General features: G+C 38.6%; 1 protein-coding gene across 12 annotated transcripts in view; it reads left to right on the forward strand.

Moving 5' to 3' along the window:
* Nucleotides 1-21,207, forward strand: part of mctp1 (multiple C2 and transmembrane domain containing 1) — a 269,865-nt gene that overhangs the window by 111,730 nt on the left and 136,928 nt on the right. For 10 of the 12 annotated variants that reach the window (XR_010003922.1, XR_010003923.1, XM_062974224.1 and 7 more), the window contains exons 3-6: nt 189-331; nt 741-820; nt 3,577-3,682; nt 13,881-13,919. Coding sequence is in view for 10 of the 12 variants with exons in the window: in XM_062974224.1 (XP_062830294.1) it covers nt 189-331; nt 741-820; nt 3,577-3,682; nt 13,881-13,919 (368 nt within the window). In the remaining 2 variants the exon portion in view is untranslated. The remainder of the gene's footprint in view (nt 1-188; nt 332-740; nt 821-3,576; nt 3,683-13,880; nt 13,920-21,207) is intronic. The other 2 variants (XM_062974216.1, XM_062974220.1) reach the window with 1 other exon arrangement.

The raw sequence follows: 21,207 nt of genomic DNA on the forward strand, positions 1-21,207 counted from the left end.
TGAAATGTGACCCCTCATATTTATGAGAGCAATTTTATGCACCATCATTAACTCCCATCATTTGTCAACCAAATTTTTCAAAAAGTTTTTAAACCACTAGATTATGTAGTTCTCCCCCTTCCCTCAAAAAACAAAAAAACAAAAACCAGAGGCATATATGTCACATATGATTTTGATTGTTGTTGCAGGAACAAGTGATCCATATGTGAAATTTAAAATTGGTGGGAAAGAATTCTTCAGAAGCAAAACAATCCATAAGAACCTTAATCCTGTATGGGAGGAAAAAACTACCATCATTATTGAACACTTAAGGGAACAGCTGTATGTAAAGGTAAGCCCCATTCAATTTTTAAAAAAATATATAAAAAAAGAAATGTGCTAATTTATTCCAAATCAACACTTGAATTTTACATTATGTTATAACAAACTTTAGTAAACTTTATAAAAGTTATGCCCTGCCTTTGCTTTTTAATGCATCTCAAAATTGTTTAGAACACAAATATTTGTAATATCTATGAAATGTAGGTTAATGTTTGGAAAATAGCAACTGAAAAGCAAAATTGAAGTATAAACCTCCATTTTTTTTTTTTACAAAAGTTAGCGATAGTTTTGCAAATCTACAAATTTGTACTTGAAGCTCTCCTTGTATAAACAAAATTAATCTGTCCTGCTGAATACAGTTTTTATTTGCTGGCATTTCCAGTTATGATATCAATGGAATTTCCTTTTGTCCATTTTAGGTATTTGATTATGACTTTGGGCTTCAAGATGACTTCATAGGGTCAGCCTTTTTGGATCTGAATTCACTAGAACAAAACAGGTACTGCATTATAGAATTGCTGAATTATTTCAACAAAAGTTTCCATTATTTGTGTTTCCTTGTGGATAGAGGAAATGGCTTTTTGTTCCATAAATAATAATAATAATAATAATAATAATAATAATAATAATAATAATAATAAAACAACTTTATTTATACCCCGCAACCATCTCCCTGTGGGGACTCGGGGCGGCTCACAATGTTACAAAAGTAACAGCGCAAATACATAAACAATACACACAGTTTAAGACACAAGAAGATGATAAAACAGAAGTTAAAACAAAGGTTTATACAACAGTAATAATATCAATAGTAATAATATCAAACAACCACCAATGCAATTCAGTCAACTTCAAAGGTGGGGGGGACTATAGCAGCAATATAAGATAAAATCATTAGATTAAAATACCCCGATGAAAGGAACCTAATAACATTCAGAATAGAATTATAATGAGGCTGGTCCATGACAGAATTATATTGGTGTTATTGCCAGTTACTGCTCTTCTGAGGTATCATTTAAGTTTTTAACAGACTTATGAGTTAATTTGATTTTTCCTCTCTTGTCCAGAAGAGAGAACATTTAAGCCTTCTCTGATAGTTGCCTCTATCTACAACTATTTATGGCATTGTTTATTAACAAATTTCAGATTTTTTTTACATTAGTGTAACACAGAGAGGGCAACTGTGTGACTTGTGAGATGCGTACCCCACTGACCTCCCCACTCCCTCAACTTTTAGGAAGAAGAGAACTGCCAGAAATGACAGCAGAAGCATGATTTTCGCATAGAATGCTGTTTCATTTTCACCCATACTTGATCCTTAAAGTAGTTAAACACAGCCAAACCCAGGCCTTAAGCCATTCCCTGGAGCAAAGGATACCAAGATATGCCCTGAGAAAAGGAATTAATATGAATTGGCTGTCTGAAAAACATTTCTCTGTACCTATTGCAGCTATTGTCATTTTTTAGTACCCTGAAGTTCCAATGAATTCCATTACTCCTCATACCATTCATTCCTGTTGCACTTTTGTACTGTTACAGTCTACAACACAATGCAATCACAGTTTGACATACTAAAAGCAGTACTTTGAAGTAGTCTTAAAATCATCCACAAAAGCATCAGAAATGGAAAGAGAACAAGTATTGTACACCTTTCCTAAGAAGTCTTTTTAAAATCAGTAGCAATATTATATTAATGCCAATGGATGTGGGGAATTGCTTCCAAAGATTGCATATGCCACAGAATGGATGCCAGTCTCCTTTCTTTAAATGCCAGCATGCAGTTCAGGGCTTTCCAGGGTCTCAATGTGGATCAAATAATATGAAATGAGGTAAGCAAGCTTCTGTATGCCTTCCTCTATATCAGGAGAACGCCAAGTACAAACAGACCAAATATAGCTCGGATGCCCTGTACCTGCTCACAGATAAAATAAATGAGCAAAAAGGGTTAATTTGTATTACAGGAGAGTTCCAGGAGATATAATTTTTGATCAAAAAAGATGCAGATCCTCCCTGCTTTGTTTTGTGACTAAGCACTTGAAAGGGAAGCACAAATGGATATTTGGCCACTTAGGTATGGAGGATTGTTTCAGATCTGGAACAGCTCACATTGGTCTGTGGTCAGGAAATTGGCCAACAGGAGTCCTGAACTTGTGCACTCCTGCTTTTGATGTTGCAACTTCAGTTCAACTGTTCGAAGTTTGAACAAATTCTAAAGAACTCATTGAGTTTAGTCTTTCATTATCACTGCGGTGCCTGATGAAATCTTAGATATTTCAAGTTGTATGAGAAAAAAATAGAAGAGGAATTGAGACCAGGGCACCCTAATTTTAACAATTCATCTCTGTTCCTCTTAATTAACAGCCCTGGAGATCAATTTATACTAAATAAAATGAATGGGGTTTACAAGTATTTATTTATTTTGTAGAATGAGGAGAAATCCTTTGGAACTGACTCCTCATAGCAAGAAGCAGGGACATTTTGCAGTGTTTCATTTTTCTTCTGTGGAATAGCATTTAATTTTCCAGACTGGAACTGACCTAAAAGTAAGAACTTTCTCTAAGTGAAAATTGCTGGTTGACTAATCCAGATGTCCTTCAAGATAGCTGAGAATTGTTTTTAAAGAGTTCAAATAAATAATTGAAATCTACCAATTCTAGAACACAAAAAATTGGAGCTATCTAGGAAATCCTGTTACCCTATACAGTAGAGTCTCACTTATCCAACATAAACGGGCCGGCAGAACGTTGGATAAGCGAATATGTTGGATAATGAGGAATTAAGGATAACCCTATTAAACATAAAATTAAGTTATGATTTTACAAATTAAGCACCAAAACATCATGTTAGACAACAAATTTGTCAGAAAAAGTAGTTCAGTACACAGTAATGCTATATAGTAATTACTGTATTTATGAATTTAGCACCAAAATATCACGATATATTGAAAGCATTGACTACAAAAATGCGTTGGATAATCCAGAACGTTGGATAAGCGAGTGTTGGATAAGTGAGACTCTACTGTAGTTACAAAGAACAAGACCCAAACAGAATGGGTCACATTTCTTATTCTATATCACCACAGGTTTGGTGCCTGCTCTGTATGCTTGCTTTACATTCCTAGTTTGTAGTATATTGGCAGAAGGATAGTTTAAAGTGTGCATTCCAAAACAGGCAGTCTATTTAACCTGATTTCTTGGAAACATCTGTATTGAGTTTGTCCAACAAGCTTTTTTGTGTATGATGTGATTTTTCTAGGCCAATTGATGTTACACTAAATCTGAAGGATCTACATTATCCAGATGAAGACCTTGGGACTATATTATTGTCTGTGCTACTCACACCAAAAGACCAAAGGGAAGGGGTAAGTGTGTACTAAACATGTTGGAAAGTAAGTGCAGATTTCCACCCTGTTTATTGACCCGATGCATGTAAATCTTGTGAGTGCTCTATCACCAGAAAATAGAATGAAAAAGGCTGGGAAATTCTTTATAATGTCCTCCTTTTCAGTATTTGTTTACAGTTTCTATTCAGTTTTTGTTATTAAGGTGATTGCAGATCCCATACTTCAAATCATGTTTTCCCACCATGATGTTGGTATAGGCAGGATTTTGAAAAAGAAAATCTAAACATACATGCTAGATTTATTTTAAACAGGGAATTTTGGATCTAGTGCTGTGTCATTCAAACTGCAACATTTCAGGGCTATGGCAGTGGATTTTCAAAGTAAGGAAACAAAACAGGCAGGTTGCTCTATGTAATTGCTGGAACATTTAAGATATTTACCTAGAACAAAAAAAATGTGGTGCTGTGTGTACCTTTCTCTGAAAGTGTCATGCCTGGGGCAGAAAAAAGTAATCAAGAGCAAGAAACCAAATCAAAATAACTATAAAAAATTATATAATATTTGGAATTTTCCATGTGCTTGTATACATTGTGTACACATAATTGGATGTAGCAAGATAATACTCTTTTTGAATCCATATCTTTTTCCTTATGTTCCCACCGATCGCTCATGCTTTTTGAAATTTTATTTTCCAAAATAGATTAGGAAGATAACATTAAGTTGAGTTTACAGACTCTTGGTAAACTTTTTATTACTAGAATGATATATAGCATAGGGAAGGATTAACACCGTTTTGGTGTTTGTTTTGCTGCCTGTGGTCCTGTTCAGAATATTTCACTTCACTTTCTGTTCCTGTGATAATTGGATTTTGAAAAATTTGGCTGAAAAATGTGGAAACAAGGATTGGTGAGAAAGCTTCAATGGAGACACCTTTTCCCCATGATAACTCTTTTAGGAGTGGATTTCCCTTTCAGGAGGTAGATTTCTCTCACTTCCTCTTGTCTCACCCCCGTTTTTAACTATGAGCCATTTGTAAGTCAGATGTCTGTAACTCAGTGACTGTCTGTATATCATTTTACACACACACACACACACACACACATACACACACATATGTCATTACTAAATAATAGATTATCATGCAAATGATGCTACTTGAAGTTTTGATGCTATAAAACATCAAATACATGATGATTCATTTTCTGCCTCTATTGATATAGAATAAACATCTTCCAAATTAAACTTGGTTCAGTTTTACAGGATGTCCTAGAAGTTTAAAAGAAAGTAAAACATGCCTGTGGAAATTCTGTCTTTCTGATCTTCTGAAATGAATCACAGATATTTGGTTTGACCCCATTCTCTTTTTTTAGATATAAAATAATAAAAGATCAAATAAGTTATGATACCTTGGAATAAAAAATATCTTGTTTTTTGTCGTATCTTGGAATAGGGCAGATGAAGTTTACAAGAATTTTTATGACACATGTAATATTCCTTCTTGTGCACTAACACCAAATAATTCTAGGCTTAATGTGTTTTAATTTGTTAAAATGCTATATGCCCTTACAACTGCACCAGCCATATCAAACTGCCAAACGCACTATAATGAGGCTCCTTGGTCAGTATCTAAGTTTACCAAACTGGGATGCTCCTATGACTTGAAATGCGTGAAGAAAGGGTTTCCCATGTTCTTCTAGATTTTGTCATTTTGCCATAGATTGTATAAATTGTTCATTATGAAACATATCAATTCCATCAACCCCCTTTTGTTACTCCTGAAGCATGCTAACATATCTCCTAGAACACCTTTATATATATATATATATATATATATATATATATATATATATATATATGGAAGTGATATGACTTCACTTTTAGTTTTGTTCATGGTCTATTTTGGCTGTTTTTTGTTTTGCTTAACAGTTGTTTTCAGGATGGAGGTGGGGTCAGGATGTGAGGGATTGAAACCATGATGTTTTCCAGTGATTTCAATATTTTTCACTATTTTGATGAATTGGGATTTTTATATATATATATATATGCGTGTGTGTGTGTGTGTGTGTGTGTGTGTGTGTGTGTGTGTTGGCACAACGATGCAATCTGCTAGGGATGTATTGGGAGGTGAGAATTATTACCTGGTACAGAATTGTTATCTGAGGTGAATTGTACCTTAATTCTCTTCTGCCTCAAGTATCCAACTTGTTGCACCCATTTCTCGTTTAAATCACGCATTCTGGCCTTTTCCTCTAAAGAACATTTCAGTTGTTTCCTTTTGTTCAATGGCCTACTTGAGCAATACTCACCCAAATGGTAAGTGCTCCAGCCAGGAGAGAGGCAGTTCTCTCTGCTTGGACTGTGCAATTCATCACAATTTTATAGGGATGGTTGGCATGGCTGATGGATCTACAATTGGGTGATCAGTGTCTTTCACACATTGGAATTGTATGGGGATCTGCAGTGTGGACTTGAGTGTGGTATGGAGGCGATCCTGTGCAGCAGGGAGCAGGTGATTTACCCACATGCCCTGGTGGCTGTATACCATGCTGGGGTTCCATCCATCTGGATCATCTTGTGCTATCCTGAGGGATTAATATTGTGGATTGGTTGGTGTCTGAGCCCACATGTATGCCAACTCTATCTACAGTTATAACCAAAAATGTTGTGACTTGTTTCTTTTGACTTACTTGTGTCTGTCTTGTATGTGATTTACCATGTGGAGTGAAACCCATCCCTGCACATCATGCCTTTTGTTGTTACTCAATTTGAAAATACCAGTTTCATGGCAAAATCCAAACTTGTCAGTTGGCCAGCTTTTCTTGCCTTTGATGAAGCTAGCCCAGCAGAGGACAGGGACACATGGAGTGATATTGACAGCCCCAGTCTGACCTACAATTTTAATACGTATTTGACACCTGCCATGTATTTTTTTTGTTTCATCGTGGCTTTAGTTAGTTGCCATATTTAGGACCAAAGAGGAATTTGACTAAGGACCATGCCCTTTTGTCGCCTATTCCATACCCACAGGGCCAGTATCCATTGTTTCATTTACTCACTAACAAAATAGGTCTTCTCTAGGTCCTTCCACACAATTCTATGGTGTTCTTGGGCCAAAAGTATTTTGTTTCAATAGAGTTCACTCTTATCCGTGGTTTTGTGTATCCACACAGTCTGGGAATGTATCCTCTGTAAATACGGTGGTCATCCTGTATTCTTAATGTTGATCGTAATATGCTGCACTCTTTTGAACTGGACTAACTGATTTTTTATTCATTGTATTGCTATACCTCTTCAAATCTGAATAGCAGGTGGAAGCTCAAGGTTCCTGGTGAATATGCTTGAGTCATCATGTGATGAAGGACTTTGTCCACTTAGGCCCCTTCTACATTGTCCTTATATCACAGGATCGGATCCGGGATTAACCACTTATCCCAGATTATATAGCAGTGGGGACTCATATAATCCATTTCAAAGTTTTTTTAAAGTCAGGGGAAAAAAAAGAATTAGTTGTTTCCAAGGACGTTGCCCAGGGAAGGCTTCTCTCATGTCCCCGCATGGGTAGCTGGAGCTGACAGAGGGAGTTCACCCACTCTCCCTGGATTCAAACTGCTGACCTGTTTGTCAGCAGTCCTGCCGGCACAACAGTTTAACCCATTGTGCCACTGGGGCTCCTTAGAGTACAAAGTAGATAACCTGGGATCAGATTCTGGGATATAAGCACAGTGTAGAAGGGGCCTGAGAATGATATTCACAGTGATAGGCTTTGAATTGGGAACATGACCTCAAGGGCTGATAGGTGGACTGAATCAAGGGCTAGCCAAACCCACTGTGGACTTACCAGGACTTCCCACCTAGGTATCCAATTTAGGATTTTTACTGAGATGGGATAGGACATTGCCTCACTGCATCTTTGAGGTGAGGTGTTTCACTGTTAAATTGCCATTAATGGGCAACCTCTAAACTTACAGTATTTATCAGTAGCTTTGGAAATTGCTTTAAGTTCTACAGACTGATTTTGCTTTATTAAAATTTGGTCCATTTTAAAACCCAGTTTTGTTGTCTTTATTCTTGAGGTGAGGCAATAAGTATACATGGAATATGCGGTACAATTGTTATAATATCTCCTTGTAATAAGTAGCTTACTTAAAATAGCCAAGAAGTTAGCATTTGACCATATTACAATCCAGTGATTTGAACTGCATGAGAGATCTAGATGTGGACTGCAATCTAGCATAAAAAAATGTATACCCTGACAGTGTTGTAAATTTCGGCCTACAAATAAGAACACAGTTGGATCAGTTTGCTTAGATAACCATCCAAAATATTAGTAATTATACGGTAGAGTCTCACTTATCCAAGACTCGCTTATCCAAGGTTCTGGATTATCCAAGGCATTTTTGTAGTTAATGTTTTCAATATATCATGATATTTTGTTGCTAAATTTGTAAATACAGTAATTACGACATAACATTACTGCGTATTGAACTACTTTTTCTGTCAAATTTGTTGTATAACATGATGTTTTGGTGCTTAATTTGTAAAATCATAACCTAATTTGATGTTTAATAGGCTTTTCCTTAATCCCTCCTTATTATCCAAGATATTCGCTTATCCAAGGTTCTGCCGGCCCGTTTAGCTTGGATAAGTGAGACTCTACTGTATGTCTGAAATTATCACAATATCATTCTGATATTGGTGTTATTTATTCTTGATTTTGTTTACTAATCATAGTTGCAATTGCACTAGTTCCTACAGTTCTTAATTGGTTTTGCTTTAGTAGTGGAACACATATAAGTAGACCTGAAATGTCAATTTCTTCCTGGCTTGATTAATTTGTACACATGATCTCCAGAATAAATGCTAGAAGCAATGGAAGGTTTTGAACAGATTTCAGTCTCAAATCTATACACACTTTCAAGGGAGTAAATTCCCTTGAAAGTTAAGGACCTTATTCTACATAGATATGTTCTGCTTTAAATCTAATAAGTGAAAAATTGCAACTTAAATGCTTCAAAGATTTATTCACTTTATGTGTTGTATATTAACAAGCCTGTTTCTACTTGCAATAATGCATGTAATTCAGTTTTCTATTACTTGCATTGTAGATAGCTCTGTATTGCCCGTGCGTGTTTTTATCCATTGTGTTCATCACTTTGCTGAAATGAGTGCATGTTCGCTTAGCTTTTGAGTTTTAGCAGGGTGCACTGCAAAGGCACTTCATCACTGGAGAACTTTGAAAGCACTGTAAGGTCATCCAGTTCATCCAGTTATCGTCTGTATTTACAGACAGTCTGGTTAGTGTTAGAAGATGTAAAAACCTCAGAAATGTGAGCAAATTGAAGGATATCATATGACAAGTGTGAATGCATCTTTGAAAGTAATATTTACATTACTTTCACAATCAACAGTTTTCTATAATTTTGGGAAAAAATACTTTATGCGCTTGAGTGGCATATGCTTAAATACAATTTTTAAATGCAATATAAATTTATGTGTCATTCATTTCTGTGCAACTTTCATCTTGCAGATTCCTAGTTGTTAATCCAATAATAGTAGATGCTGCCTTCAAGTACATTACAAAAAAATGTGACCAATACATTAAGAATATATTTTGTTAAAAAAAAAAAAAAAGAGTGGGGGGAGGGGAAAATAAAAGGTCCTTGTCTTCTGTAGTTTATTTAAAATTGTGCATCAGTATGTATGTCTGTTAATATACAGGCTTATGTTGTCAAGTCTGAAATAGAATCAGATTCTTGTTCATTCCTCATTTCTGTGAAGATATACTAACACTTTCAAGCCAATATTTTCTTTTTACTGACTTCAAACATAATTCAACCCTATATTTTAATTTAATAATTTAACTTGGGTGGCCAAATGTGGGAAACTAGAGGACACTTCGAGGGTCCAAGGGTCCAAAAAATCATCCTGGGAACTGTGTGGAGTCCACAGACCCTACTTTGCTCACGTCTGCTTTACCTAATGATGCAATACCATTATGATGCTAACCTAACAAGGAATATTTGCATTTAGTGCTTTATTTTGACAAATAGTATTTCAGTGTATAAATAAAAAATAAGTCCAGAGATCAAGCTCCAGGAATTAATATCTTATTGAATGTCAGCAGGATTGGGATATTCTTCCTCCCGTTACAGCCTTACATGATACCAAAACATTGTTCCAGGAGTCTCCTTTCCCAGCACTCTGGAACAGTTTTTCTAAGGATACATAAGTATGGGGTTGGGGAAAAATCTATTAATCTTGTGGCACAATGTGATTTTTTTTTAAAAAAATACCCATTCTTCCTAATATTAAACAAATACTATCCATCCTACAAATGCTATGAAATTGGCTTCCCCCCATAATTTAAGGTAATACCTCAGCCTGAATATCCCCATAATCTGCTCTTGACGTTATGATTTTCTGCTTCTATCCTCTTTATTTAGCAATTTTCTTCCAACATACTGAATAAATTTGTTCTAACATTACTTAACACTTAGTATACTCCTTCCACACACACACCCCGCCCCCCATGACATAGAAAGTGTAACTTCTAACAGCAGGTCTTTGCCCCTTCCACACAGCTGAATAAAATCCCACATTATCTGCTTTGAACTGGATTACATGGCAGTGTGGACTCAGATAACCCAATTCAAAGAAGATATTGTGAATTATCTGCCTTGATATTCTGGGTTATATGGCTGTGTGGAAGGACTCTCAGATGCATATGTGTGTGTTGCAGTTACGTTTCCTAAAGAGAAAGATGCAGTTTTTTGTGATCTCTGAGCCTCACAGAAGTTTTCATGCTCGTGAAATGCATTGAGATGTTCTAGAGCTGAATTCCCACTCAGGCAGATTACACAACAACAGGTAACCAATCCCATCTCTTCCAGGAAGGAGCCATAATTCATTTTCCAGGTTCCTTTTATAGGATTTACAGTTCAAAGGGTCCTTGTTAATGATATTAGATAACTATTCTTCTCGAGATCTTGGGGACCGAGATTATACCTGTGTGCAGAACTCATTACACACTGTCCCATCACGTGGCTGCAAGGAGCACCACCTTCTGTCACTTACAAGTACGGAAGGGATGGAGAAGGCAACTCAGATCATAAAAGCAGCTACTCTCAGCTTGGTTGTGGTATGAGGAGAGAAATTAAACTACACTGACTTTTTCTTTCTGCCAAAGGCTGAAAAGTTGCTGGATTTTCATGGTCTGAAAAGTTTGTTTCCTCTGTTAAGAAGAAGCAACAACAGTATCCCTCTCGGGACTTGATAGGTGCTAAACATGGAAAATGTTTTGTCAGAACTCAAGAACAAAAGCTACGTGTCTCTCCCAGAAAGAAACTTATGCTTGCATATAAAAGGATGCCAGTCTATGTGGCATAATCCAGGTTTATTATAATATAACTCTGGCCTTATATTCTCAGAGTTCATTCCATATGCAAAGGAGAGTTGCACTCATAAATACATTTATGGAGGAAAAGGCCTAAGAATTCTAGTTTTATCATATACTGGTATTTATTTTGTGCTGCACTTCACAGAGCTCCCAGGACAATTTACAGTTTGTTGTACACTTTAATGATGCTTCAGCTATTATGGTCATATCGGTCCCAAGGTTTAAAAAACACAAGTAACTTCTCTTCTTGGTTCATAATACTAACAACTTACACAGTGAAAGCAGAGCTTCAAAAATGTCATTTTTTGTTGCTTAAAACCCTGCAATTTCCCAAGCAGCAGGGCCATGATGATTGGAAGATATTGTAACCCATAGTCCAAAAGAATCATTTTTCCACACTCCAGGGTATGCAAACACCAAGTAGACCATGATTTTAAAATGATATGTAATATATATGATATCATATAAAATAAAATGTAATGAAACCGCAATTATCAGAAGCTAAATTTTATCTTCTTTGAAACACTACATACATATGTGCATTTTCAGCTGGTGCTTCCAATGATAACAGTGAGAAAAGTAACCGGACTTTAGCTGGAAGGCAAGTCCAAAGTAGGGATCCCATCACCATGCAGACCTCGCTATATCAGATTGCCTTACATGGCACTCTCATGTATTCTGGAAAAAGCATGCTTTGCAATGCTCACACTTTTATAGGTCATCTCCATGATGAGGTTATTCATTTTTTTTCCTTCTCTTATCTAGGGCAGTTTAGTTTGTTTTGAGACAGAAAATGCAACTTTCGCAGGGGGAAAGCAGAACACGAACTCTATATATAAATTTCCATAGTGCTGCACTTCTTTCCCCCACTACTCTCATACTTGTTTTTTTTTATTTTAAAAAACATAATCTATAATAATCTATAATAATTTAATGGCAACCTTTTGCCATTAAATTATTCCAGCATGCCAGACTTATAGTTTCCCTGTTGGAGTTGTTTTAGTAACATAGTTAATTTTTTAATCAGTCCTCGAATTCAGTGGTTCTCAAACTGTGAATCCCCAGGTGTTTTGGCCTAAAACTCCAAGAACTACCAGCCAGTTTACCAGCTGTTAGGATTTCTGGGAGTTGAAGGCCCAAACATCTGGGGACCCACAGGTTGAGAACCACTGAAATTCATACTAAAATGCCTTCTGTATGTGCATTTTAAAATGGTTAAAATATTTGTGTGATAACTATTTTGAGCACCATTTTAATTTAGTGCCATTACACCTTTTAAAAGCAACTTTAAAAAAATTACTAATTCAGTCTCAGTTAAAAATAAAGCATTTTAGTGCAAATTAAAGAACTAATTTTACACTAGGGCTTAATGTCCTGTTTTGTCTTAAAACACTGTGGTAAGTAAATGAAAACTGCTTTACTTCAGCAAAACATAAAGTACAGCCCACTCAGTGGAATAATGCAAAAGGAAGCTTAGGGTAAACACAGTTCTTAGTCTCTGTTAAATTCCCAAATCAAATAGCAGTCTTACTTCAAACAAGGAAACAGCAATAAAACCTTAGGAGCAGTTTCCCAGATGCAGACTTGAAGTATCCACAAGGGGAGCGAAGAGTCAGTTTGTTACCACCTGCTTCTGCTTTATAGCCCTGAGTCCCCTCCTGGCTGCTAGGGCAGTTCCTAATTACTCAGCTGCATTTCTGGCAACTATTCTAGCTGAACGACGTCTCTGCGCTGTTTCCCTTTGCCTCTCCTGAAATGTGGGTACTTGCAAAATCTCCTCCTCAGATTCCACTCACCCTCAGATTCATGAACACTTTCCTGCTCCCCTTCCTCTTTTGAAGAAGAGAAATCCCTAACACTTAGATTTGCTACTTCCTTATTTACTTGGCAAAGTCATACTTACAATACCAGATAAGTCAATCAATGTTCTGACTAGGTTTGGATGTCTGGATAGCCCCCTTCCTTCTTTCTCTTTGGAAAGCTTTCATTTAAGTCCTTCAAAAATCATGAAAAAGACATTTCCCATCTCTTCCATTTAAGGAAAAACAGATTACAAAAGGTTTTTAAAACTGAACTTACATTTGAAACAACAGCAAGGAACGGTAGAGCAGTATTCTGATTTGAACATGTGGAAGGATCTTTATATGGTAACACTTATTGCTTCATTAGCTTCAAAATGTATGTTGTAGGTTAGTTCTATTCTATTTGGAGCAGGGGCTGCTCACTTTTCTCAATGGACCCCTGGGCAGTTTACTCATAATGCAGATGTAGCAACGCCACTGATAAGTACTGTTAAGGAGAAGGATTGTTGAAAGTTCGCAGTGAACAACATCCAAAGGACACATCCTCAGTTGTGATTGAGTAAACTCTTTGCACCCAGTTCATTAATTGTTTCAATACTCTTCCTTGCTGTTGCAGAATAATTCACAGATACAGTTTTGTATTGAAAATTTGAACTGGTGCTTAATCAGATGAGCTATAGCTAATCATCTAAGAATACCAGTTTTAGCACAATTTAAACACCATGATTCTTTTTAATAGCTAGTCAAGACCATTGTCATTTGTTCTTCCTTTTTGATTGATCCCAAACATCTACAAGTTACTTCAGGTTTTTTTTCCATTTTCATCTTGCGATCTAAGTTGTGCTTTCATGTGAATGATGCTTGCAGTAGTTATTTGATTTAAGTTTTGTGTAGCTGTTTGGAATGTACCTGACATCTCAGTGAGTGCTTTCATCTGCACGCTGCTCCTTGGGAAGACAACTGGCCTCCTGTGTGAATGAGTAAAAGGTTATTTAAAAATGCTCTATTTCGTTTACAGACAATGCTAATGAGGAAGAGTTGGAAAAGATCAAGTAAGGTAATTCTTAGCATGTGGTCTTGAGAAGAATTGTGATATTGTGTAGATTGTCACTTGAACTGAAAATTGTGATACATACTGTTCTCCTATGAACATGTTTTTGAATTTTGATAATGGAGCAGAACTTTACTAAGGAAACATCCTTTGTTATATACATTATAGTTATATACATTATACAAAATGGTCTCCATTACAAATCATCTGAATATTTCTGAGTAGAAAGATCAATCCACATTAAAAGCTGGCTCATGCAATATGTATATTTTTCTTAATGTTTAGTACTTTTAGTATGACAGAGAGTGGAGTGGATACAATTTTAAATGCTACTATTAAGTCCAGTTCTAGCCTACTGTTATCTGCTTGAGACTTCTTTTAATTGATCAATGGGTTATAAATGATGAAGTAATAGGCATTAAATAACAAAAATATTGCTGGTGTGTAGAATATCTAGATATGCCTTTTATCATTATATTCAGGATTTCAACTGAAATCTTTAATTTACTCTGGACATATGTTGGCTCTGCTTCATCTACTATCATGAAGCATAGCAATAAAGCCTAGGCATGGCTACAAGATTGCAAACCTAATTCCGTTTTGTTTAAATAACTTTTTCCTTTGATATTTTTCTCATTACATGAATAAAGAAAAGAATAAAATTATTGAAAAGACACATCTTTTCACACCCTGAGGGTATAGAAAAGGAGATTTAAAGTTGAAGAGTTCATTCAGGCTTCAAGAAGAAATTATTTATATGCATATTTTTTATTATGTTCATTAGATGTATTTGAGAAAATAGACAAGGATTGGCATATGACTTTATCAGCATGAAGTTTTGTTTTCAGTGCTTGTTAATGGCTTTAAGGTGCTTGGTTTGCTAGTCTCTGTAGAATCCACCCTTTTATGTTCTTCACTATGTAGTTACATTAGCATTTATAGTCTAGGCTTTAAGAGAAGTTGAGCAGTGGTCTTTCTTATTTAACTAAAATAACAAATCCATGATGGGGTTTTCAGGAATGCTAAGGGCTGGTGTGTAACCATAGGGCAGATGCTTTTCTTGTTCACTTGTTTCCTCCTGATTACTACAACATATTGATTGAGTACGAAAGTATCAGGCTGTGTCTTGTAGCTGTTCTCATGACTGTAATAGCACATTTATCACCCACTATTTATGTATAATCTATTCCATATATATAGGTTTGCTGTTGGCCATGTCTATATAGTAAGGGTGGGAATCTCTAGATATTGTTATTCCCAGTTGCTCTAGCCATCTTGGCTAATGGCAACAAATTCTGCATATTGCAGTTCATCTACGTTTGAAGTGTGACACAAATCCCAACCCAACTGTACAACCTGGTTTAAATAGACACCTCTTTACACTTCACTATCTTGGGACCTTTCGAAGAGACTAACCAGAGATCAAAGCCAACTGATTTACATGTATGAACCAGACCTGAGAATTAGTTCCCAAACTATGCATTATTTGTGGGGAAAACATTTTAAAATAAAAAAATAATATCCTCAGTATACTAATAAATAATGTCCCTTGTAGGCAAAAGGTACGTAATATATTCATGTATAAGTCTAGTTGTAGCACAAAAATCAACACCAAAAACCTGGGGTGATGTATCCACGGGTCAATATGAGTACTGAACTCTTATAGAAAAAGGAACCATTCTGTTCTCTGTGCAGAATGGCAAAAAAGTCAATAGCATAGTCCATCATAGGAGAACCTAAGAGAAGCACCTACCCCCTCTGTTGTTTGCACTGTGCCACCAGTTCTGGCCATTTTAAATGCCTGGGCAGATAGTGGTCAGGGGTGGTTTGCACTCTGAAGCAGCACTGGTACTTTCCCCTCTCCATAGAACAACCTTTGACTTATCCACAGATCATATAAAAATCCATAATGTTGGTCCCAAAACCTACCCTTGACTTATACATGAGATCCACTTATACATGAGTATATAGTATGGTATGTGAGTTGGCTCCATCATGAGCCCTCAGTACTTTGTATGGATGGCAAAATAATTGCGGTAGTGGCATAATATGACTTCAAAAGAAAATGAAAATAGTTAATGTTGTATCCTACTTGTTTACTTGAGATGAATTAAAATCCCAAATAAAAATAATTGCAACAATTTTATTAATGCAAGATGTGTATATTTAGAGAACAGCATTCTTTAGAAAGAGAGGAAAAAATCACAAATCTTAAGAGTTCTTAATACTGTTGGACAGATTTTATTAATAGTATTTTGCCACTTTCTTATGCTAGTTGTCTATGTGGTTAAATTGCTTCTGCATTCCTTAGGTAATTAATGATATGAGTTTCTGACTTGGAACCTAGTTTTATTTGGGTGAATAGAACTGTTCTTAATTTTTGCTTTTGGGCAACTTTATTAACTAACACAGACACATTTTTCTTGAGATTTGATTATTTCTGTTTTCCCAAGGAGTTTTTCACTACCTGTGGTGGTACAGCCTAGTCAGGATTCCTACATAGCATCACATATAGTTTAGAAATTCATCACTCTCAGTATTAATTTCTCATTTTACAGCACGTAGTACTCAAATATATCACTACAATAACACTTTAACAGCTGTAGATGTAAATTAGTAACAGTGAAGTTGTGAAAGCTTCTGTATGAACTCTCAGTCTTAGAATCCACAGCTCTGTGTGTTAATGAGTTGCATGTCTTACAATGAGAAATTAATAGTGAGGGTGATGAATTTCTAAACTATATGTGGTGCTACATAGTTTCTTCTAGTACTTAAAAACAGGATATTTCTAACAACACAATGTTGTATAATGAAACTATTCAATACATTTGTGTGTAGGATGTACATATATGATTTGTATGTAACTAAATGCAAATATTTGACGATACTATCAGGCTGGTAACATGATTCCATGAAGTGCATGGAATCATTACAATAAATGTAATAAATTAGAATTACAATAAATTACAGTTATTTGCAAGACAATAAGTACAAATTACCATTGATATAGTAATCTATAACTGTGTAGGTAGGGAATGTCCTGATGAAGGTTAAGAGTACAGAAGTTACTCATCATGACTATTAAACATGATGATATATTCCTGTACCTGACACCATCAAGCCTTTTCTTTTTCTTTTTTCTTTCTTTCTTTTTTATTTTATTTTATTTTATTTTATTTTATTTTTATTTTTATTTTTTATTTAGAGAGTTTAATTTTACTGGTTGAGACTGAATCAATGAGGAAGTTCTAGATAGGAATAGCTTGGATCATCTCTTCAGTGCTGCAGCCTGCCATCTATTTTATTTTATTTCTTTTTATTTTATTATTATTATTATTATTATTAATTTTTTTCCTCTTTTTCTTTTGAGTGTGTATATGTGTGTGTGTGTGTGTGTATTATAGATAGGAGTGAGAAAGTTTTTATCTAATTTCAGGGAGACTCTGATAGGAAGTAGGTTTGAGAACCTGGTACTTAGGTCATAGGAAGTGATCACATAGGATTCGAGAGTTCTTGAGTTTTATTGATTGGTAAATTGATGGTCCCAGAATGTGAATGAAGGTATGTGTATGTTGAGCTGAAAGAGATAGTAGAAACGAGGGGTAATTTTGAAAGATTAGAGAGGTATATTATAGGAAGGTTTTTGAAAGGTAATAGGAATGAGTTGGCAGGAAACATCGAGGGAAAACGAACTCTTTTTCCTATGTGATCTACTGGGAAAATCGTTCAGTACTGTTTTACAACAGTTGGAGACACTGAACAAGAAAATTGACCATCTTTTCAAAGGAATTTCCCTAATGGTGAAGAATCCTTCTCCTATAGACATTATACAAACTGTACCAACCAGCTTTATTAATATTAATGAGGAATTAAATGCTCTGGAAAGCCAGGGAAGAAAAAAGCTAGAGGAGCAGAAGGAAGGCAATAGGTCAGGCTTGGAAGGGGCCAGGGATGGGGTGGAGTCTTTATCTGGGGAAGAGAGTCAGAGTCAGGGGAGGGACGGCCGGAAGGAAACTAATAGAGTCTCTCAGAGGACAAACAACACGCTGTCCCCAGAACTGTTTGGACACTCCCTGGACACTTACTGCAATTCCCAACATCTGTTGCGAACTAATAAGGTGGCAGTGGAAGTGCAAGACTCACTATTGAACAGAGGAAGATGGACATCTAAGCGAGCGGTCCGGACATCTCTCTCACAAATTCTATCTTTAAGCTGGTCGAAAGTGAAGATCAAGACTATCGACTGGCTTCGTAGAGACTATCAGTCCTGGAGCCGCTCCATTTGTCTTCTCATTGGATTGGAAGACAGAACACTGATGGAGGAATTGTTTTTGTATAGGCCCAAACTTCAACAGTGGGGCATTACTCTCAGGAGGGTACTAGTAGACCCATTGATTCGCCCCCTGGACATCAGGCGGAATCTTGGTAGACAAGATCCCCCAGGTTTAGGCCATGTCTATGTTACCTCTCAGTCCCGTTCTCAGACATCATTAGTGCCTAGCCCCCTTCCCACGCTAGATGATGATCTGTTAGATGACTCCTTTCCTCCTACACCAGCGGAGATAGGCCCCTCCTTTAAACAACCAAGTATTGCTGATGATTTTCTATCTCAGGACAGCTGACTATCCCCTTCAATGGGCAACCTCAATCAGTCATCTCTCCAGGGGGGAGAGGGTTTCCACGGGCAGGGTCTCATTGAGGTGGTTTGGGGGAGAAGGAAGAACGGTCACTTTCGACCCAGGGAGAAGCGCAACAGAGTTTTTGCGACCCTGGAGAGGAATAGGTGTGGTAGTCTTCAGGACAGACCTCCCAGCCTTAAGGTCCTGCTTTTGAACGCCAGATCCGTCAACGGTAAAACAGCTGTTATCCAGGATTTGATCCTGGATGAGGGGGCGGATCTGGCATGCATCACCGAGACGTGGTTGGACGAGCAGGGTGGTGTGAATCTCACTCAGCTGTGCCCACCAGGTTTCGGGGTGCATCAGCAGGCCAGGGCTGGGGGGCGGGGAGGAGGAGTCGCGGTGATCTTTCGGCAGTCCATCGCCCTGATCAGATGCGCCGTTCCGCAGTCTTCGAGGTTTGAGTGTGTCTTCCTGAAGGTGGGAGCCCGAGACAGCTTGGGGATTCTGCTGGTGTACCGTCCACCCCGCGACCCAGCAGTCTCTCTGTCCGAGCTAGCAGAAGTGGTCTCCAATTCGGCCCTGGTCTCCCAACAACTCATAGTTTTGGGGGACTTTAATATTCATGCCGAGACCTCTTTGACAGGTGCAGCTCAGGATTTCATGGTTGCCATGACGACCATGGGGCTGACTCAAGTTATATCTGGGCCCACACATCAGGCGGGACACACGCTGGACCTCGTCTTCATTGTGGACGGTGGGACAGTCAGAGTGGAAGAGCAAAATATTCTTCCATTGTCATGGTCTGACCATCATCTGATCTGTTTGAGTTTCGCCGTGTCTTCTAACCTCCGCAGGGGTGGTGGACCCATTAAGATGGTCCGCCCCAGGAGGCTGATGGATCCGGATGGACTCCTGAGGTCTCTTGGGGATCTTCCTGTTCTGGAGACTGGCGATCCTGTCGATGTCCTGGCTGATCGCTATAATAGTGAGCTGACAAGGGCACTTGACACGATCGCTCCCGAACGTCCTCTTTCGCTGCGTAGAGTCATGTCGACTCCTTGGTTCACTGAGGAGCTGGCTGTGATGAAGCGTGCGAGGAGGGGACTAGAGTGCATCTGGAGGAAATCTCGGGATGTGTCTGACCAAACACGGGCTAAAGCCGCTATTAAGGCTTACTCCGTGGCTCTGCGAGCAGCCAGGAAAGCTTTCACGACTGCCCGCATAGCGTCTGCGGCCAACAGGCCATCGGAGTTGTTCCGAGTTGTTGGGGAGCTCCTGCGGCCTCCTGAGACCCAGGGGCTTCCTGATGACTTGGCAACTAGGTGCAGCGATTTTGCGCACCACTTTGCAGGCAAAGTTGCTCAGATACGCCATGAGTTGGACTCCAGCTTAATTGTAGTTCCAGCGGAGGTAACCGAGGCACCTGTCTGTCCGATTTTGTGGGATTCTTTCCGGCTTGTTCTTCCGGATGACGTGGAGGGGATTCTTGGGTCTGTGAGGGCGACCACTTGTGCTCTGGATCCTTGTCCCTCTTGGCTGGTTAAGCAGGCCAAAGAGGGGTTGTTGGATTGGTTTGTGGCTATAATAAATGCCTCCCTGGGTCAGGGGTCATTTCCATCTTGTTTTAAGCAAGCGGTGGTAAAACCGTTACTAAAAAAGACCTCGCTAGACCCATCTGTATGTAACAACTACAGACCAATTTCCAACCTCCCGTTTTTGGGCAAGGTTCTGGAGCGGGTGGTGGCCACGCAGCTCCAGGAGTTCCTCGATGACACTGATTTTCTGGACCGCTCGCAGTCTGGCTTCAGGCCTGGGTACAGCACTGAGACGGCTTTGGTCGCCTTGGTGGATGACCTCCGCAGGGAACTGGACAGGGGGAGTGTGACCCTGCTGGTTCTCCTGGACATCTCTGCGGCTTTCGATACCATCGACCATGGTATCCTTCTGGGGAGGCTCTCCGGGATGGGACTCGGTGGCACTGTTTTGCAGTGGCTCCAGTCCTTCCTGGAGGGCCGTTCCCAGATGGTGAAGCTGGGGGATACCTGCTCGAACCCCTGGCCTTTGACCTGTGGGGTCCCGCAAGGGTCTATTTTATCCCCCATGCTTTTTAACATCTACATGAAACCGCTGGGAGAGGTCATCCGGAGTTTTGGAGGGTGTTGCCATCTCTACGCAGATGACACACAAATCCACTACTCGTTCCCACCTGACTCCAAGGAAGCTCCTTGGGTGCTGAACCAGTGCCTGGCCGCTGTGGCGGACTGGATGAGGAGGAACAAGCTGAGGATCAATCCTGACAAGACAGAGGCCCTCCTGGTCAGTCGCTCGTCGGATCGGGGTATTGGGTGGCAACCTGTGCTGGACGGGGTTGCACTCCCCCTGAAATCACAGGTCCGCAGTTTGGGGGTCCTCCTGGATTCAGCGCTGACGCTTGAAGCGCAGGTGTCGGCGGTGGCCGGGAGGGCTTTTGCACAACTCAAACTTGTGCGCCAACTGCGACCATACCTCGTGAAGTCTGACTTGACCACGGTGGTGCATGCATTAGTTACCTCTAGACTGGACTACTGTAATGCGCTCTACGTGGGGCTTCCCTTGAAGACGGCCCGGAAGTTACAGCTGGTCCAACGTTCGGCCGCCAGACTAATAACGGGGGCGAGTTACAGGGAGAGATC

This window comes from Anolis carolinensis, chromosome 2 (assembly GCF_035594765.1).
Source record: "Anolis carolinensis isolate JA03-04 chromosome 2, rAnoCar3.1.pri, whole genome shotgun sequence".
NCBI classification, from domain to species: Eukaryota; Metazoa; Chordata; class Lepidosauria; order Squamata; family Dactyloidae; genus Anolis; species Anolis carolinensis.